The 16,224-nt window shown below is 41.0% G+C and overlaps 2 protein-coding genes across 2 annotated transcripts in view; both read left to right on the forward strand.

The window, feature by feature from the left end:
* Positions 1 to 8,429: 8,429 nt before the first annotated feature.
* KRT20 (keratin 20) lies at positions 8,430 to 12,439 on the forward strand. Its single transcript, XM_010169282.1, has 8 exons — positions 8,430 to 8,852; positions 9,218 to 9,300; positions 9,506 to 9,662; positions 10,804 to 10,965; positions 11,048 to 11,173; positions 11,330 to 11,550; positions 12,164 to 12,204; positions 12,342 to 12,439. Exons 1-8 carry the CDS (start codon positions 8,430 to 8,432, stop codon positions 12,437 to 12,439), a joined length of 1,311 nt encoding a protein of 436 aa, XP_010167584.1.
* Positions 12,440 to 13,984: 1,545 nt separating this feature from the next.
* Positions 13,985 to 16,224, forward strand: part of LOC104525974 (keratin, type I cytoskeletal 12) — a 3,434-nt gene continuing 1,194 nt past the window's right edge. The window contains 5 exon segments of the mRNA XM_010169283.1: positions 13,985 to 14,626; positions 15,165 to 15,247; positions 15,478 to 15,634; positions 15,907 to 16,068; positions 16,167 to 16,223. Of these exon segments, the coding sequence (XP_010167585.1) occupies positions 13,985 to 14,626; positions 15,165 to 15,247; positions 15,478 to 15,634; positions 15,907 to 16,068; positions 16,167 to 16,223 (1,101 nt within the window).

Here is a 16,224-nt window from a genome sequence, read left to right on the forward strand (position 1 = left end):
TGCAAAAGCCTCTTTGTTTCAGGAGGTATAAAACTGGAAGGACCCAAAAAAGAAGAAAAGAGGTGACACAAGTTACAGGTGACATTTACATAGGCAAAACTATTAGGCTTCCCTATATATAAGTTTTCAATGTCACTGGTTAAAGCAGCATGATTGGTAGGAGTGTTATAAAGAAAACTTTGCTAAATACCCACCCTAGAAACATTTCTTTATTCTTCAGCTTTAGAAAAAAAAAATTTAACTGTCTTCACACACTTTCTTTCAAAGATATAAGTACTTCTGCAGATACTCTCATTCTGTCTCAGTGACCCATTTAATTAAAAAAATAAATAAATCAGTGATTTGCTTTCATATTAATGTTCACTGGTTTTGTGGATGGGATCTGTAGTCAGGACAGACCGGTACATGCAACGCACAGGGACGTACGGGGAGAGGCCCAAGTTCCTTATCCAAATCCAAGTTCCTTCCCCTTTCTCACATCAGCCCTGTCAGGGACTCAGCAGGAGACCCTAACAGCAATAGGAACATTTCCAGGGATATGCAGTGCTAAAAACTGAGCAAAAAAAGAGAGAAATATTATTAGGGCTGTTTAGAAGAGAAAGATTGTAAAGTAGAGTGAAGAAAGACAAAAAATGGAGCATAATGAATGCCTGTACAGATTTGCATTCCAAAGTGAACGTCTGCATATAAAAGAGGGAGCTCAGGACAGTCTCATCTTCATGAGCGAAATTGTCATTGTACTTTTTCATACCTACTCTTAAGGGACTTTCTTCCATAAAGGATTCCTGTTACCTGCATTGCTTTGAAACAAGGCTCACAAAAGAAAGTTAAAATTTCAAAGAAAATGCAGATTTAAAATAATCAAAGTCCATCTCTAGGATACAATGTTTTCTTACTGGCATGTTAGGACCAGTCCATGATTCCCCTTCTCCCCCCACAATTCTCCACCCTTGTTGCACAAAGAGATCCCAAAAGCATTGAATGGATTACCTAATTGTTTCTTTAAATTGGGTAAAACTTGTAATACAGGATTCGTAACTCTTGGCTAATTAACAATGTCCTTCCTTATGGCTTACCAGATCCAACAAGCCAGACCTGGTGTTTGTAGCATCTGGACAAAATGTGCCTCGGTTTTCTGGAACCATTTTCTGTGTTATTTAAAGCTATATTCATTTACCAGATTTACAGAGCATAATCACATTGCTGTGATACAAATAATTATAAATACTTCTAAGTAGCCTTCTATTTCTAAATCAAAGGGAAGTATCTCTGCTTTGTACTAGGTTTTGGTTGTGCTGAACTACAAGGAAAGAAGAAGGAGAAATGAATAATTGGAGTGCTTTACAGAACACGCCTGTCCTCACTTCACATTCTTGAGCAATGCACTGGTTTTAGTCGTGTCCCAGCGTCCTCTCACGCAGAGGTGAGAGATGCACTCCCTGCATTCCTGTGTTACACTCAGCTATGGTCCAAATGGCACTGCCTGAGACCAGTAAAGAAGAATTCACATTCCACTGGTGATTTTAACCTCCTCTTACAATGGTGGCATTGCATCCTGTAATGGTCAGACCAGTACAGCTACCCACACCGCGAGTGAACACATAGCTCACTCCATTTACTGACATCATCACACATCGATGGCTCCCACACATCCATTCAAGTCACTGTCTTTTAATAAGTGAAGCAAACCAATTAGTCCTTAAATATATAAATATTAGTTACACTAATACACTAATATTACACTAAAACATTCTGTTTTCTACATGAAAGCAACTATTCTATGGCAAAAATTGCTTATTTCTAGAAATTTTTTCATGGCTTTAGAATACAGTAGTATTTACTGTATTTACTTTAGTACAGTTGGAGATTTCCTTTTCGTGTCACCAACCGTATGTTGCCCTGTAACTAGTGCTTATTAATTATTTCTGATTTTGTGTTCTGGTAAATAAGCCATGCATTTCTAAATGTGTATAGGCTATGTCTGCACCCAAAATAATAATACCAATATTTACCACTTGCATGCACTGCTAACATTATATTCTCACAACATTCTGAGAGATGAAGTTAGGGAGATAATGAATGGGGCTGGTATTATCATTCCCATTTTAATGCTTGAGAAATCGGAAAAAGAGATGACACTGTTTGCTCAAGGCTGCAAAGACGGCGACTAAATTAGAATTCATCACTTCACAGCTTCTACTTACTCCAGCTATTAGATAATCCAACTTCCTCCAAGAGCCGTTCTGGAGTTGCAGCAATCCCCTCTGGGTCTGACTGCACCAAAGAGACAATTCGATGGATTCATTCAAGCGTGTCCCACCGGTCAAGACCCTGCACACACTTTGATGATGTTCTTCAATCTACGTGTGCCAACAACCCTACTAAAATCAGCCCCTGCAGAACACTCTGCCTGGGTGTCTGGTGATTCTGTAGTCTTTGGGAAACTTTAAAAAAGAGATGGCATATGTGCTTCTTTCTCTCATAGGTTGCCCAAGGAAGTTGTAGATGCCTCCTCCCTGGAAGAGTTGAAGGCCAGGTTGGATGAGGCTTTTAGCAACCTGGTCTAGTGGAAGGTGTCCCTGCTGCTGGCAGGGGGGTTGGGACTGGATGAGCTTTAAGGTCCCTTCCAACCCAAACCAGTCCATGATTCTATGATTCTCTTAGTCTCAGATCAGCGTCCTGAAGGAAAGCAAATCTTCAGGAGTGGGACACTGTATTGCTTTTAAAATTATTTTATTCATTCATTATATTAAAACTGATTGATCTCTGCTAGCTGGAATTTTTTCTACTCAGGATTAAGTACACACAGAAGTGCTGTTTCAACATGAAGAAAGTGACTGACCCGGGCCCAAAGAAACTGCAATTTAAAAAATTTGAAGTATCACAAAAAAATAACATACTCAAAATGAAGATATTCTATTTCCCATAAATGGAACAGGATAGCAAAAAACACCAGTAGGAGGTAATGTCATTTCTAAGTGTAAGCGAATGATGTAACAATACTTTTGTAAACTAACAAGACACAGGAACTCACAGTCTATAAAAGGAGGCTGAAACCATCAGCATTCACAAATCCCTTCTTGCAGTTTCACCTGCCATTTAAGGAAGTCCTGCACTAAATAATCCTCCAACGTGAGTTATAACAGACTTGAACACTCTCCAGAACGTGGATGAGTCACAGCTCATTTCACTTGTAGAAATGTTAAAACTTATTAAGGTATATTACCATCCGCAGCTTTGGTGGGTGAATTGTTGATCCTCTGGAGCAGGCTGCAGTGAGGTAATGCACCGGTGGTTTGTGCGATTAATCACACATTCTTTCTGCTGATGTGGCCACACATTGGCAGGTTTCTTTACTTATGAACAAGATATTTCTGTAGAATGCAAAATTTTTGCTTTCTGCCTGCCTTGTTAACACAGATGTAAAGTCAATGAATTCATTCCAGAAAGAGAAGAAAAGAAAATACAGCGTTTATAACGCTGCTAAAAGCACTGTTCACATGCTGTTATTGAAGCAGAGGGAACAGGTAGGAGAGCCGGTAAAACATTTCACAATGTCCACACCCTGACCTATAAAGGTTTCTACAGTTTTGCTGGGAGATGCTTGTTCCTGTGTATGAATCATTTAGAAAAGGGAAGGATCTATCAACAGGGAAGCAAGGAAAGAATAACGCTCGAGAGGCCTGCACCCCACCTGTCCTCCCCGCATCCGGAATTACACAGCAAAAACAGCTTAATTATTGACTTCGCTCGTACATTTGGGCTTCGTAAAATCACAAGTCAGTTTTTACTAGGTATTGCTTCCTCAGAATCCCTTCCACAGTGAAGTTTTTAATTCCAAGTTGTATTTTTAAAGATATTTTTAATAGTCTGACTATACTGAAATGACCTACTTGAGCCACACACACACATCTGGGGGTTGGCAGAAGAATTGTTGGCAGAAATATGACATTAAAGTGAAGCATCAGTTGGCAGTTTGGACGGCGCTCGTGGTACAAGCTGGCAGGTGACAGCACGAGGCACGAGCTAATGGTGACACAGGTGCCTGGCTGCTGCTTCTTCAGGACGTACTCATCTGCCTCCTGAAAGTCTGAATATGCATCAGAAGCTTAAAGGCATGAAATCAAAACACCAGTTGTGGTAAAGGCACTTTCAATAACTATCTAGACTTCAGGGGGAATTTTTTTTTTGCTTTCCGACGTCCTAAGGACCAGTCAAAAGGAGTTAATTTGATAGGCTGTTATTAGGCTCTAGAGAAAGCAACAAGAATCAGGAATATAATTTAATTAGAGAAAAATTGAATTCGATTTAGAGGAATAATTATTCGGAGCAGTCAGGGAAAAGTAGAAACAAACAAGCTGAAGCAGCTGACAAACTCTGCTGTACTTCTTGAAAAGTTAATAGTCTGCTACGTTCAGAGAAAAAGTACCAGCTTTGGCCCAGATCTACACCTCTGAATCATGCACACAAGAAATTAAAGCAGAAAATGCATAAAATAAAAACACTGGAAGCAACACTTGCCAGAGCAATTTCAAAGAAGGAAATATGTAATGTTGCTGCAAGTAGACAAAATTGTGATTTTCAAGTTACCAGTGCAGGAAAAAAAACACTTTTTCATTCCTTCTTAGTGAGAAAAATTATCAATTTTTGGAAGCCATTTCAGAGCCCAGGCCCTGTTTCTCTAGTTAATCTCAACACAGACCAGACTCAAGTCAGTTACCAAAACATTTTGTGAAGGGATGTGTTCCACCAGAAATAACACTGCTGCTGTGCAGAAAAAAACCATAAAAACAAATAGATATTTTCTTAACTGTCCATAGTTCATTGCTATCTAAAAATTAAGATACTCAAGGATCAGCCATAAAGAAAGGGGCATAATTTGAAGGGATAATGAACATTCCTGTCCTCACAAATTCATCTTTCAACATTCAGAAAGATAGATCATATTTGCTGCCATTGCTGACAAACTCCCTGCCGTACACAAACATTCAACTCTTGTAATTACAGGATGTGGCTGTGAAGATAAATATTACTTTAAACATTTGGCCACAAGAGTTGCGCAGAAAAATTTTTCCTCTGCATATGGGCCCAGGAAAGTGGGTAATGTGTGAAATTCTGTTATGTAAGGTGAATTTCATTAGCCACGCTCAGGTTCCAGCACGGATCTCCCCTTGCAGCAAATCCTGGGTAGCTCTGCAGACGGAACTCGGTTCAGAAGGCGTGTGGTGGCCTCTAGTGACAAACAGGCACATGCACACGATGCTGCTGCTCCACAGGGCATCTCAGTGGGACGGCTATGACCAAGCACGGCCACAGCAACCACGCCAAAGTCTCTGTGTAATGGCCATCCCTAGAAGTGCATCAGCTGCCATGGATTTCTGGCCTGTTTTCATTCTTTCAGGATGGTACTGGAAGAGATCTTCCACATTCAAATTCTTATGGCACAAAATCCAAACTGAGATCAGCAATGGAGTTACAGGGACTAACAAACGGGCCCTGGATTTCACTCTTAGAATGGAGCATCACTAAAGACTGAACTAAAAGACTCTTCTTTATTGAAATCTTTAAGTCAGCCAAAAGAAAAGCACATTTTCCACCTAAAGGCAGCATAAAAGTTGGGTGTGTCTTTTTCCCTTGAACTCTTAAGACTGGTTACCCATGACTGGTTAGTAAAGGTGACTAATACTAAATGGCAGGTACATGTTATCATAACCCTGCACAACTTATCTTCATTGCTCTCTAATATACATTCAACTTCTGTCACACAGGTGAGATTTCTTCAGGAAATCAAACAATTTATTGATGTTGCTATGAATGTTTGATGATGACTCCACACAAACCATGTCGACCAAGCACGGCACTGAAAGGAAGTGCTACACATGAATCCACAGACTGTCCTCCAGAGAGTATTCACAACCGAGTCCTCGGCTGGAAACTGCACCGTTGAACTAAAGCATCAGCAAAGTGTTAACAGCTCTTCTTTAACATTAATCACCCTGCAGCTATCGGGGAATATATTTTCAGGTTGCTCAACATCTATTTAGATAACTTCCTGTTACAACCAACCAACAAAAAAAAGATAATCCCTGGGCATAGTTCAAGAGGTGGAGAGGCTGATGACTGTTCCCAACTGAGCTGTACAGCTTTGGCCATGTGGGCCATGATGAGCCACTTGCCCTTTGGCCAGTCTCTGGGCCTTGCCTTTGTTGCATTTACTGGCACAGATACAGTCCTTGGTGTTCACTCTTTAGAGTTCAGAACAAAAGCTCAGAATTTTTTCTGTATCAGAGAATTTTATTTCTCTGTCAATCTGAAATGTCCTTTTCTGTTATTCTTACATTTCTAAATAGCATCCAGCTTCTGTAAATTTCAAACACCTGACATGAAGTTAACAACACAGCAATTAGCTTTTGATATTTAAACTATGTAGCTGCTTCTCCATAGAGAGGTGGGATAGTTGTGAATTGACCCACAAAAGCCAATCTAGACCTTCAATGACATCTTTTTGCATTTATAGGCAAACATGAAAGGTAACAACCTCTGCCGTTTGCTCAAAGCAGGATGTTTACTCTTAAATAGACTATCATAAAATACCATGAGAGATTCAGGCAGTGAAATACATAGCCAAGAGATGTAATGTAGCAGGATCTCTTGCTGTATTCCTCTTACAGCTCCAAAGGTGTAAGCTCTGCCCTACTAACACAATCGATTCTTACTCAGTCTGAATATTTTTAATGAACAAAAGATGACCCACCTTGAGTTTCTATAGTGACAGTCCCATTGACACAGCCAGTGTACTTTGGTTTCAACTGTCATAAATGGTCTGCATTAGCAGTTACACCCAAAGAAGTTCAAGGTCCAAAGATAATTCACAGCATCCTCTTGCAAAAAAGTTCTGCCCTCAGCGCTGATCGCTTTGGTTTGGAAGATGCATATTTTCAGAATGGCTAAGTACAGCAGCTTAACTCTTTGCCTTGATCCAATACTATTTAGACTAATCCATAGCACAGTAACTTAAATTCCCTAATATCCCAGGTTATGTGTTCTCAGAAACCTGAAGATGCTTCTAACACACAGTTTAATGCCTCCAAAGCTTAGTGTCTCACCAATTTCCTTGCCCCAAGGTGCAGATCAGCATGTACAGCAGCTGTTTCCACTAACACAAGCAACACGTGTTAATTGTTCTACCCGAATAGCTGTGCATTATTCATACACTAAAGCACTGTCAGTGCAGTGCCCCGAGGAGTTACACCTCCGTACTGCCCCAATGCACACCTGCTACCTGCTTCCCTGCAGCACCAAAAACCCCCTCAGCAATCGCGTTCTTCCCTTGCTTTGTTTTATCTCTGCATTCTCTCTATCAAAAGTATAAACCACAGTCAGTGTAGGAACCACGGTATGACTAGAAGTAGGATTGTTTGGTTTCTTCATACACTGCACAAAGGCAGTTGGTTTCCTGTTAATGAACATAACACCGGGGTTTGTGATGGAACACCCGGCACTGGACCTCGTTAGCTGGGAGCCTCTTTGTCCGGAACACTGAGAGGCAGGAGGGACACTTGTGCTTTAACTTCAGCCACACAGGAAGCTGGTTATGCTGGAAGCTTGATCTCAGCGACTCCTGTCGCTCGATGGACCTCAACATCTCATACACTAAATAAAGTGAGAACGGAGATTTCCAATATTCTTGTTCCTATGACTTTATTGATGGACAAGGCAACTCTCTTTCTGCTTAATTCCAACTGGATTGAAAGCTGGAGTTTAACTGGTAACGGTTTTCTAATACTAACCGAATGTGTAGCCAATGCAAGCTAAGTACATTAACATTCACCTTCCAGTGACAGTGTGACAATGGGGTTGTGCTTACTATAAAATGAATTAACATGGTAGCTACAGATCCCTCCTTTCTAATAATTTCTATGCTGTTCTAGACTGTCCGGAGGCCCAAACTGCTGCTTACTCAACAGAAATACAGACTTGATTGCAAATATAAATATTTTAAGTCTCTTGTCAGCTCTCATGTTCATTTCCTACAGTGCACATGGGGGTAAGAATCTGCTCGTTTGTTCACAAGGCCTATTGAGAGGATGGCAGCAGGTATACAGTTATCAATCATTCAACAGTTTATTTGTGTCTTGTCTTTTATTCAAAATAATAACAAAGCAAGCCCAACTACCTGGGGACTTTCTCTCAGACACAGAGGAACAAGTGAAAAGCCCTTTCCATTGTAGGGAGCGTGGGGGCAATATGCTGTGCTGTTTGTGCTGACACCAGTTACATTATGTGTCAACAGAGGTGGGGTTTGTAACTGTTGTGCTTCCTCTTTGAAACAGGGTATAAAGGTTCACAGCACACACGCTGCTCTCCACTTCAGCTGCTCTCTGTCTGTGCAGATTCAGCTCTTTCATTTCAGCAGACGAAGAACACAAATGGCATTTTCTAACCGAAGCTTTCAGTGGGGCACCAGCACCCGTGTCCAATCCATGGCACCCAGTGTCAGCGGTCTAACCTCCAGGAAAACGGCCATCCAGAAGATCCAGGCACCTAGTGTCTATGGGGGAGCTGGTGGCTACGGCACCCGCATATCTGCCAGCACCAGCCATGGCCAAGGCTTCGCTGGCAACTTCCAGCTTAACGTTACTGGTCACGATGCACTGCTCACCGGCAACGAAAAATCAACAATGCAAAATCTAAACGACCGCTTGGCTTCGTACCTGGAGAAGGTGCGTTCTCTAGAAAAGGCAAACTCCCTGATCGAAAAGCAGATCAAGGAGTGGTACGAGAAGAATACCACCGACGTAAGGCATGACTACAGCTCCTACTTTACAACAATTGAAGATCTCCAAAAAAAGGTAAGATATCATATAGCCATCTATAAATATATGAATTGCAATTATTGGAGAGATAAACAATGATCTATTGTAGAAAATGTACTTTTCCAAATTGCAATTGTCTCAGCTAAGAAAAATAAATGCTTTCTTCTGAGCAGATACAAATGAGTTACTATTGTATATATCTATTTTATGACAGGATAATTTGCCTTTCGGAAAACCCTAATTCCTTCCACGCACTTCAAAGGCAATTTAGCTTAAACTTAGATGACTAACAGACAGCTAAAGTTAAGCAAGACGAAGCCCACATGCAGTATTAATTTCCAGAAATGGATCAGGTGTGCATATGTGCAAAGACTCATCACTTTGCAACCATTCCTTTTCAGATTGGTGCTGCACAGTTGGACAACGCGAGGCTCGTCCTGCAGATTGACAATGCCAAACTGGCTGCTGATGATTTGAGACTGAAGTAAGTTCTGTGATCATTTCATAAATTCTCTTTCGTGCTCCTCTTCTTCATGAAACCTTCTAGTTATTGATATCAAAGCTGAGAAGTAAACATTTTCTAATGTAAAGTTTAATAAAAATTTTACAACTAAGGCCACAGTAGTTCCTGCTTCTATTACATCAAACAGTTGCATTCTCATGATGACAAAACAAGCCTTACTTTACAGGTATGAGAATGAACTTCTGCTCAGGCAAAGTGTCGAGAGTGACATTAACGGGCTGCTCGGAGTTCGTGATAACTTGACCTTGACGAATACTGATCTGGAGTCACAGATTGAAAGTGTGAATGAAGAACTCGCTTTTCTTAAGAAGAACCACGCGGAGGTGAGAGCAGCCAAACACTGTCAGGGAAATATTGGGTTTTTTAAGTGGCACACATAAACTCAGCCTCACTGGGAGTAACAAAATCTTCATGGTTATTCTGAAAGAATATTACATTTACAGTGGGACTCAGCTCCAGATTAGCACATCAAAATTTAGATACCCATTCCTATATGATCTATATGAATGCGCCTATGGTTCTGTTATAAGCAACTGAGAGACAGCCAATAAAACAGACATAGCCTGGAGAGTGACTGAGCTCACTGCAGAGCAAACACCCTGGTCACCTGGGACACTCTGGTCTCTGCTGGTTGTAAGAGGAGCTCTGGCTCATGCAGAGATACCTACAAGTTAGATGTGTGTACTCGGTGTCTCCTAGGAGTCTAAGCTCAAGCTGCACCTTACCTTTAGCATTATATTTATAGTTTCACAGACCTACAAAGGTAAGAATGCTACACAACTGTTGTTTATTTCCCCTTTACAAGTAAAGACACAAACTGAAATCCTAAATTCAAGATGACTGTTAACAAAATCTCAGTGATGGTATATGCCCAAGCTTTCCCCTTAGTGTCATACTATCGACTTCAAAAGTGTCAACTCCTTGTCACACCGCAGAAAATACGTTCTTTAAGTGCTGTATTAGAAAGATCCAATCTAGAAAAACAGTCAGCCTAGCCACCCACTTCACACTGTGCCGTGCAGGACTGAAGCACTGGTGTCATTTCTGCAAGCAGTATAACTGTGTGTGGCACTAACCCACAGCCAAGCTATCAGGCATCAAAAGCTGAACAGCTCCAGAAACTCAGAGAGAAGGTTTTCTTCAAGAATAATTTGCAGTTTAGGAGTTGTTACCTCACAAAAGTGTACAAATGTGAACCAAGGCTTCTACACTCACTCCACAGAGCTGGTCCTAAGGAAATCAGCTTTTTGTAAGTTTTTCTAGGATAGTTTACCTAGGATACAGCATTTATTGCTACAAAACAACTAAAATGTTCTAACACAAGGTGCACTAAACAAGGTGATTAAGTTATCTTGCCCTGTGCTATTTAAGAATTACTTCTATGCCTGTAGCTATTGAATTTGCTTCCAATCATCAGGATGGAAGTTCCCTGTAGCTGATGCTAACACAATCTCATTGCTGTAGGACGTTGACAGGCTGCGCAAACAGGTGGGCGGCTCAGTTAACGTAGAGGTGGATGCTGCTCCAAGTATTAATCTTGCAACTATTATGGAAAACATGAGACAGCAATATGAAGAACTGGCAGAAAAGAGCCGTCAAGAAGCCAAAGAACAGTTTGAGAAGCAGGTAAGGTCAATGACTTAAATATCAGCAAGAACCTCCGTCATGCCTAGCTGCAGCTTACAGCCCCTCAATTGCTGCATTTCAGACAGAAGAACTGAACCAGGAAGTAGCAATCAACGTGGAACTGCTGCAAACACAAAGGAGAGAGGTCACCGAGCAGAGACAGATCTTGAACAGTCTGGAGATAGAACTACAGTCTCAGTTTAACACGGTAAACAATAAAGAGTACTTGAAATAAGGACTGTGTTTAGTAGACAGTTACAAGGATAGATAGAGAAAATGAGAGGTTTTTCAATCAAAATTATATTTTAACACAAAATGTATCCTCTTGACAATAATACATCTCTGTTCTTGTCACCGGCTGTAGAAAAAGTCTTTAGAAGACACCCTGGCTGAAACTGAAGCACGCTACAGTTATCAGCTCACCCAAATACAGGAAGCAGTTGCCAAGTTAGAGGCTCAACTGAGGCAACTCCGAGCGGACATGGAGGGTCAGAACAACGAGTACAGTGTCCTGCTGGACATCAAGACTCGCTTGGAAATGGAGATCGCCACGTACCGCCGGCTGCTGGAAGGCGAGGACAGCGGGTGAGGAAACGCGCACACTTGGCTTCTCGGTGTAGTTTTGTATGACAGCAACGACGCTGCGAATACTGTCTATATTCACAGAGGGTGAAAGTGTAAAATCTGCCACTCTCCATCTGGCTGGGGGAGGCAGGGGAAGTCTCTTGCCCAGTTCTCAACTGCAGATTCAGAGCAGGCAGCAGTCTGTGCTCGGTTTCAGAAGCGGCTGTGGAAGTCAGTGAGTTTGTCTCTCTCAGTCTCTGCACAGGTACATACAGTTACCCTTTGTGAGCTGAGCAGATAGATTTTCACACTCCATAAGCATCAGTAGCTCAATTTTGGACCAACTTGTCCATAATTGTAATGACTGTGGCTTCTCCAGGCTCAGGAACTAGATTAGGCATATCTGCATGAGCTGAAGTTAGAGCACTGCAGACACGAGTCTGCAGATTAATTTCACCTATAGTCTATGGTTGGCAGGTTTTATTTTGACAGAGAAAACATTTAAACACCCGGTCAGATGTCTTGGTGAAAGGACATTACAAGTCTTGATTAAATGTACAGGAAACGTACAAGGATGCTTCTTCAATATGTTAGCACCATATATTTATATTTTTTTAATTTATAATTTGAACAGATCTTTCCAACTGGATGTATCTACAGCAGAGCTTGAAAAAGGTATGTCTCACCAATTTCCTTTATCTAGATGCCTTTCTCTATTTTCTCCTTGGTGGAACTGCTGCTAGTACTACAGCAACATTATTCTGTCAATATACATTGCATTTCATTAATTCCCTGTTCAATTTCATTACCAGAATCAAGTAAAGTTAAGAAGATCAAGACAATTGTTGAAGAGGTGGTTGATGGCAAGGTCGTCTCCTCTCAGATCAAAGAGATTGAAGAGAAGCTGTAAATGGCACAGAGTCTTAAAACTGCAGGAAAAAACTTGCTCAGTAAAAATTAGAAAGTCATATGACATTGCAGGAATTTACTACACCTTTTCAAATAATCTAAATTAAATGTATAAAAATCCTGAAGCAATGTTTACTGTTGAAGTTTCAAAGCACTAAGCTGGTGAAAGTCATTAGAGGCAGACGTGGGACAGAATTTGCCCATGTGCTTAACAAGCTCTGGATAGTGATGGACTCTTTTGAAAGCACTACAAGAACTTTTTCTTAATTTTTTCAGACAGTTCAACATCTGGTGCCTTAAGTTTTCTCACACTTTCAACATATTAATAAATGTAAAGTTTTTAGAAGAGAGCTGCTATTTCTGAAACCTTGACAGACACCTCATCAGAACTTGCCAAAAAAGAATTTACCAGATACAGATGACACACTCTCTATCAAATGTTAGTTCAACTGCAATCCAAGTTTAGCAATCTATTTTTTCTCTTATGTACTAGCACATTTAGAGTAGATCTGCTTTTAAAAATGCATTAAAATGTTGATTTTCTGAACTTGAAGTACCATTCAAATGTAATGCAGCTTCACTTTAGTAAAAACTAATTTTCAAATAAGAAGTGTCAATTTGCATTTCATAATAAATGAAAATGAATACATAAATTGAAGAAGACTATTTATTATATTTCACTTTAGATTTATATCATAAAAAGCACAAAATAAAGAAATAGTTTTCCTTATTTTGTTATAATAGCAAACTATTTAGAAGAAATAAGGGTTGGTTTTCAGCTCAAAAGTATAAACTGCTGGTCTAGGCTACGTATATTACACAGAGATGCTTCAATGACGAAAGGTTTAGGGCAGAAAACACAATTACAAATTATATTTCGGATAATCAAGTATATCTATGTTTTCATATCAATTATCAACCTGCAGATCACTCAATGTCCATATGCCTCTTCACACACATTTGTTAATCACTTTTCTTACTCCTTATTAAACACACAGGGAGTGTCCATCTGGCAGAAGTTCGTGCCAGAAGAGCATTATGAAAAGAAACCCATTTGTGACACGCACACTGGGCTGTGAAAGGGATCGCTCCACCGACTCCAGCGCTCTGTAATTACAGCCCCAAACCAAGAAAGCAACGAGTATGTAATGACAGAAAAATTATTTAGGAAGGATTTAAATGCGAAAAGAAATTTCCATGCTCCGCTGCACATTGCAAAAGATTCTCGTGATGTCTGAGCTCCACTCCACCCATGTCCCCTCGGACAGCAAACACCTGGAGGGCGTCAGATTTCCACTCCCGTTGGCAATTTAGATTGGCACATATCAGTTAGTTCCGTCAGGACACACTGAGCTGCCTTCCCCTCCAAACGAGAGAGAGAGGAAGGATTAATTAAAGATCTTCTGAGGAGGTGGGGACCACTGCTGGAACACCCACTGCTGGAACACCCACTGCTGGAACACCCACCGCCTTCCCCAGATAAAGGTTAAGCCGTTCTCTGCTCTGTCTGTGAGCCTTGTGGAACAGACCAGGGCGCTGGAGCACCATGGCCCTGTCTGTGCGCACAAGCGGGGGGTCCCGGCAATTCTCTTCTCGGAGTGGACTTGGCGGGGGGTCTCTGAGGATGCCCAGCACTAGTGGAGGAGGCTTTGGTGGCAGCGGACTTGGGTTTGGTGGTGGATCTGGAGCAGGTTTTGGTGCTGCTTCTATGCTTGGCTCAGGCTCTGGCTACAGCGGGGGTTTTGGGAGCAGCTCAGCTGGAGGCTTTGGCAGCAGCTTAAGCAGCGGCTTTGGGGGAGGCTTTGGTGGTGGTTTAGGTGGTGGCTATGGAAGTGGCTTAGGCAGCGCTTTTGGTGGAGGTTTAGGAAGTGGTTTTGGCAGTAGCTCAGGTGCTGGTTTTGGAGGTGGCTTTGGCAGTGGCTCAGGATCTGGTTTTGGAGGTGGTTTTGCCACTGCTGGTGCTGGGGATGGTGGTCTCCTTTCTGGCTCGAAAAAAGAAACTATGCAGAACCTCAATGACCGTCTGGCCGCTTATCTGGACAAAGTGCGATCTCTGGAGGACGCCAACACCGAGCTGGAGCGCAAAATCCGCGAGTGGTATGAGAAAAATGGCCCTGGCACCAGTATCCCTGGATCTGCAAACGACTACAGCAAATATTATCCTATAATTGAGGATCTGCGAACCAAGGTAGCAAAGCAATGTGCTTGAAGTATCTTTAAATTTGTAATCCACCTAATAAGATTTTGGATAAAAATAAATTCCTTTCAGAAACCAAGAGCAGATTTATTCTACAGTACCAACACCTGTAATAACCTCTGTCACCCTGCACAGGTACCATGGGTTGAATTTTTCTTGTGTATTAACTGCAGTTCTGTAGCTGCATCACACGATGCTGTCGCTTGGTCTAGGAGAAGATGGTGATGGAATCCAGTTCTACAAACTCTTGTAGATTACAAAGTTGAAATGTTAATAAGGTTCATATTTCTTACATGACAAATTCCTGAAACAGACCACCCAGCAAGGTCTTCAGAGATTATAAACTATCGAGTCATAGATGTGAACCGTATCCTGCCATTAGGTGAACCATGTGGATTTGCAGAAGCTGAAAATCTGTCCTACATATTTTCACAGTAAATTATACAAGAGTCTAACAAAATACACGTAATATTATAATTGTATTTGGGATTACAGTGATATAATTCTCTGAATGTTGTTGGGATTCCAGATCATTAATGCAACTATCGACAATGCAAGAATCATTCTGCAGGTCGATAATGCCAGACTGGCTGCTGATGATTTCAGACTGAAGTGAGTATATCTGAATATTACAACAACTCTTACTAATATTTTAAGGAAAAAAATCATTTGTACTTTAAAATCTCTTTCCTTGTAGAATACTTTAACATAATTATGAAACAATATTGTAACAATCAGGTGTATTAAGTTTTCATATTAAATGCCATATAAGTACAAAGTAATAGTTTGCATTTGACCTCACTGACCACGTAAAAAATTGTATTTAATTCCTTTCTTTACAGATATGAGAACGAAGTGGCCCTTCGCCAGAGCGTGGAAGCCGACATCAATGGTCTGCGCAGAGTTCTTGATGAGCTGACCTTGACAAGAGCTGATTTGGAGATGCAGATTGAAAGCCTGAATGAAGAGCTGGCTTATCTCAAGAAGAATCATGAAGAGGTACTTTTCTTTTTCTTCATAAATTCATAACAAGGCAGATGGAATTGTGAAATACCAAATTATTCCCTTATTTACGCCAGTGGGAGTTCCTCGGTTTCACTATTTGTTCTGTTTGCTGTTCTTTTTTGAGTTTACTAAGTGAAAGAAATACATACACGAGCTACAGAGTCTTGTTGAAACAGAATTTACATCACATATATTTCTTTACGTATATTTTTTGGTAGAATTATTTTGCCTTTTATTAACAGAAACTTTATTTTAAATCTCTCTAGGAGCTTCAGGGCATCCAAAGCAGTGCATGTGGCCAAGTCAGCGTTGAAATGGATGCTGCTCCAGGAACTGACCTGACCAAGCTCTTGAATGACATGAGGGGACAGTATGAAGTCATTGCTGAGCAAAATCGTAAAGAGGCTGAAGCATGGTTCAATGAAAAAGTAACCACCAGAGACCTCAAATTCCGTGAAACGCGTGTAAAAGTGAGTTAAACATTTGGAACAGCAAAATTACACCGTGCTCTTCCTTGTCATTTCAGAGTGGGGAGCTGAAAAGGGAAATCTCTACCCATACTGAGCAGCTGCAGTCAGGAAAGA

This window comes from Antrostomus carolinensis, unplaced genomic scaffold, assembly GCF_000700745.2.
Source record: "Antrostomus carolinensis isolate BGI_N321 unplaced genomic scaffold, ASM70074v2 scaffold3986, whole genome shotgun sequence".
Lineage (NCBI taxonomy): Eukaryota > Metazoa > Chordata > Aves > Caprimulgiformes > Caprimulgidae > Antrostomus > Antrostomus carolinensis.

Coding starts and splice junctions, on each gene's coding strand:
- KRT20 (XM_010169282.1), top strand. CDS start 8,430: ATGGCATTTTCTAACCGAAGCTTTCAGTGGGGCACCAGCACCCGTGTC. Junction 10,966..11,047: donor AAGAACAGTTTGAGAAGCAG/GTAAGGTCAATG, acceptor GCTGCATTTCAG/ACAGAAGAACTGAACCAGGA. Junction 11,551..12,163: donor CTGGAAGGCGAGGACAGCGG/GTGAGGAAACGC, acceptor TAATTTGAACAG/ATCTTTCCAACTGGATGTAT.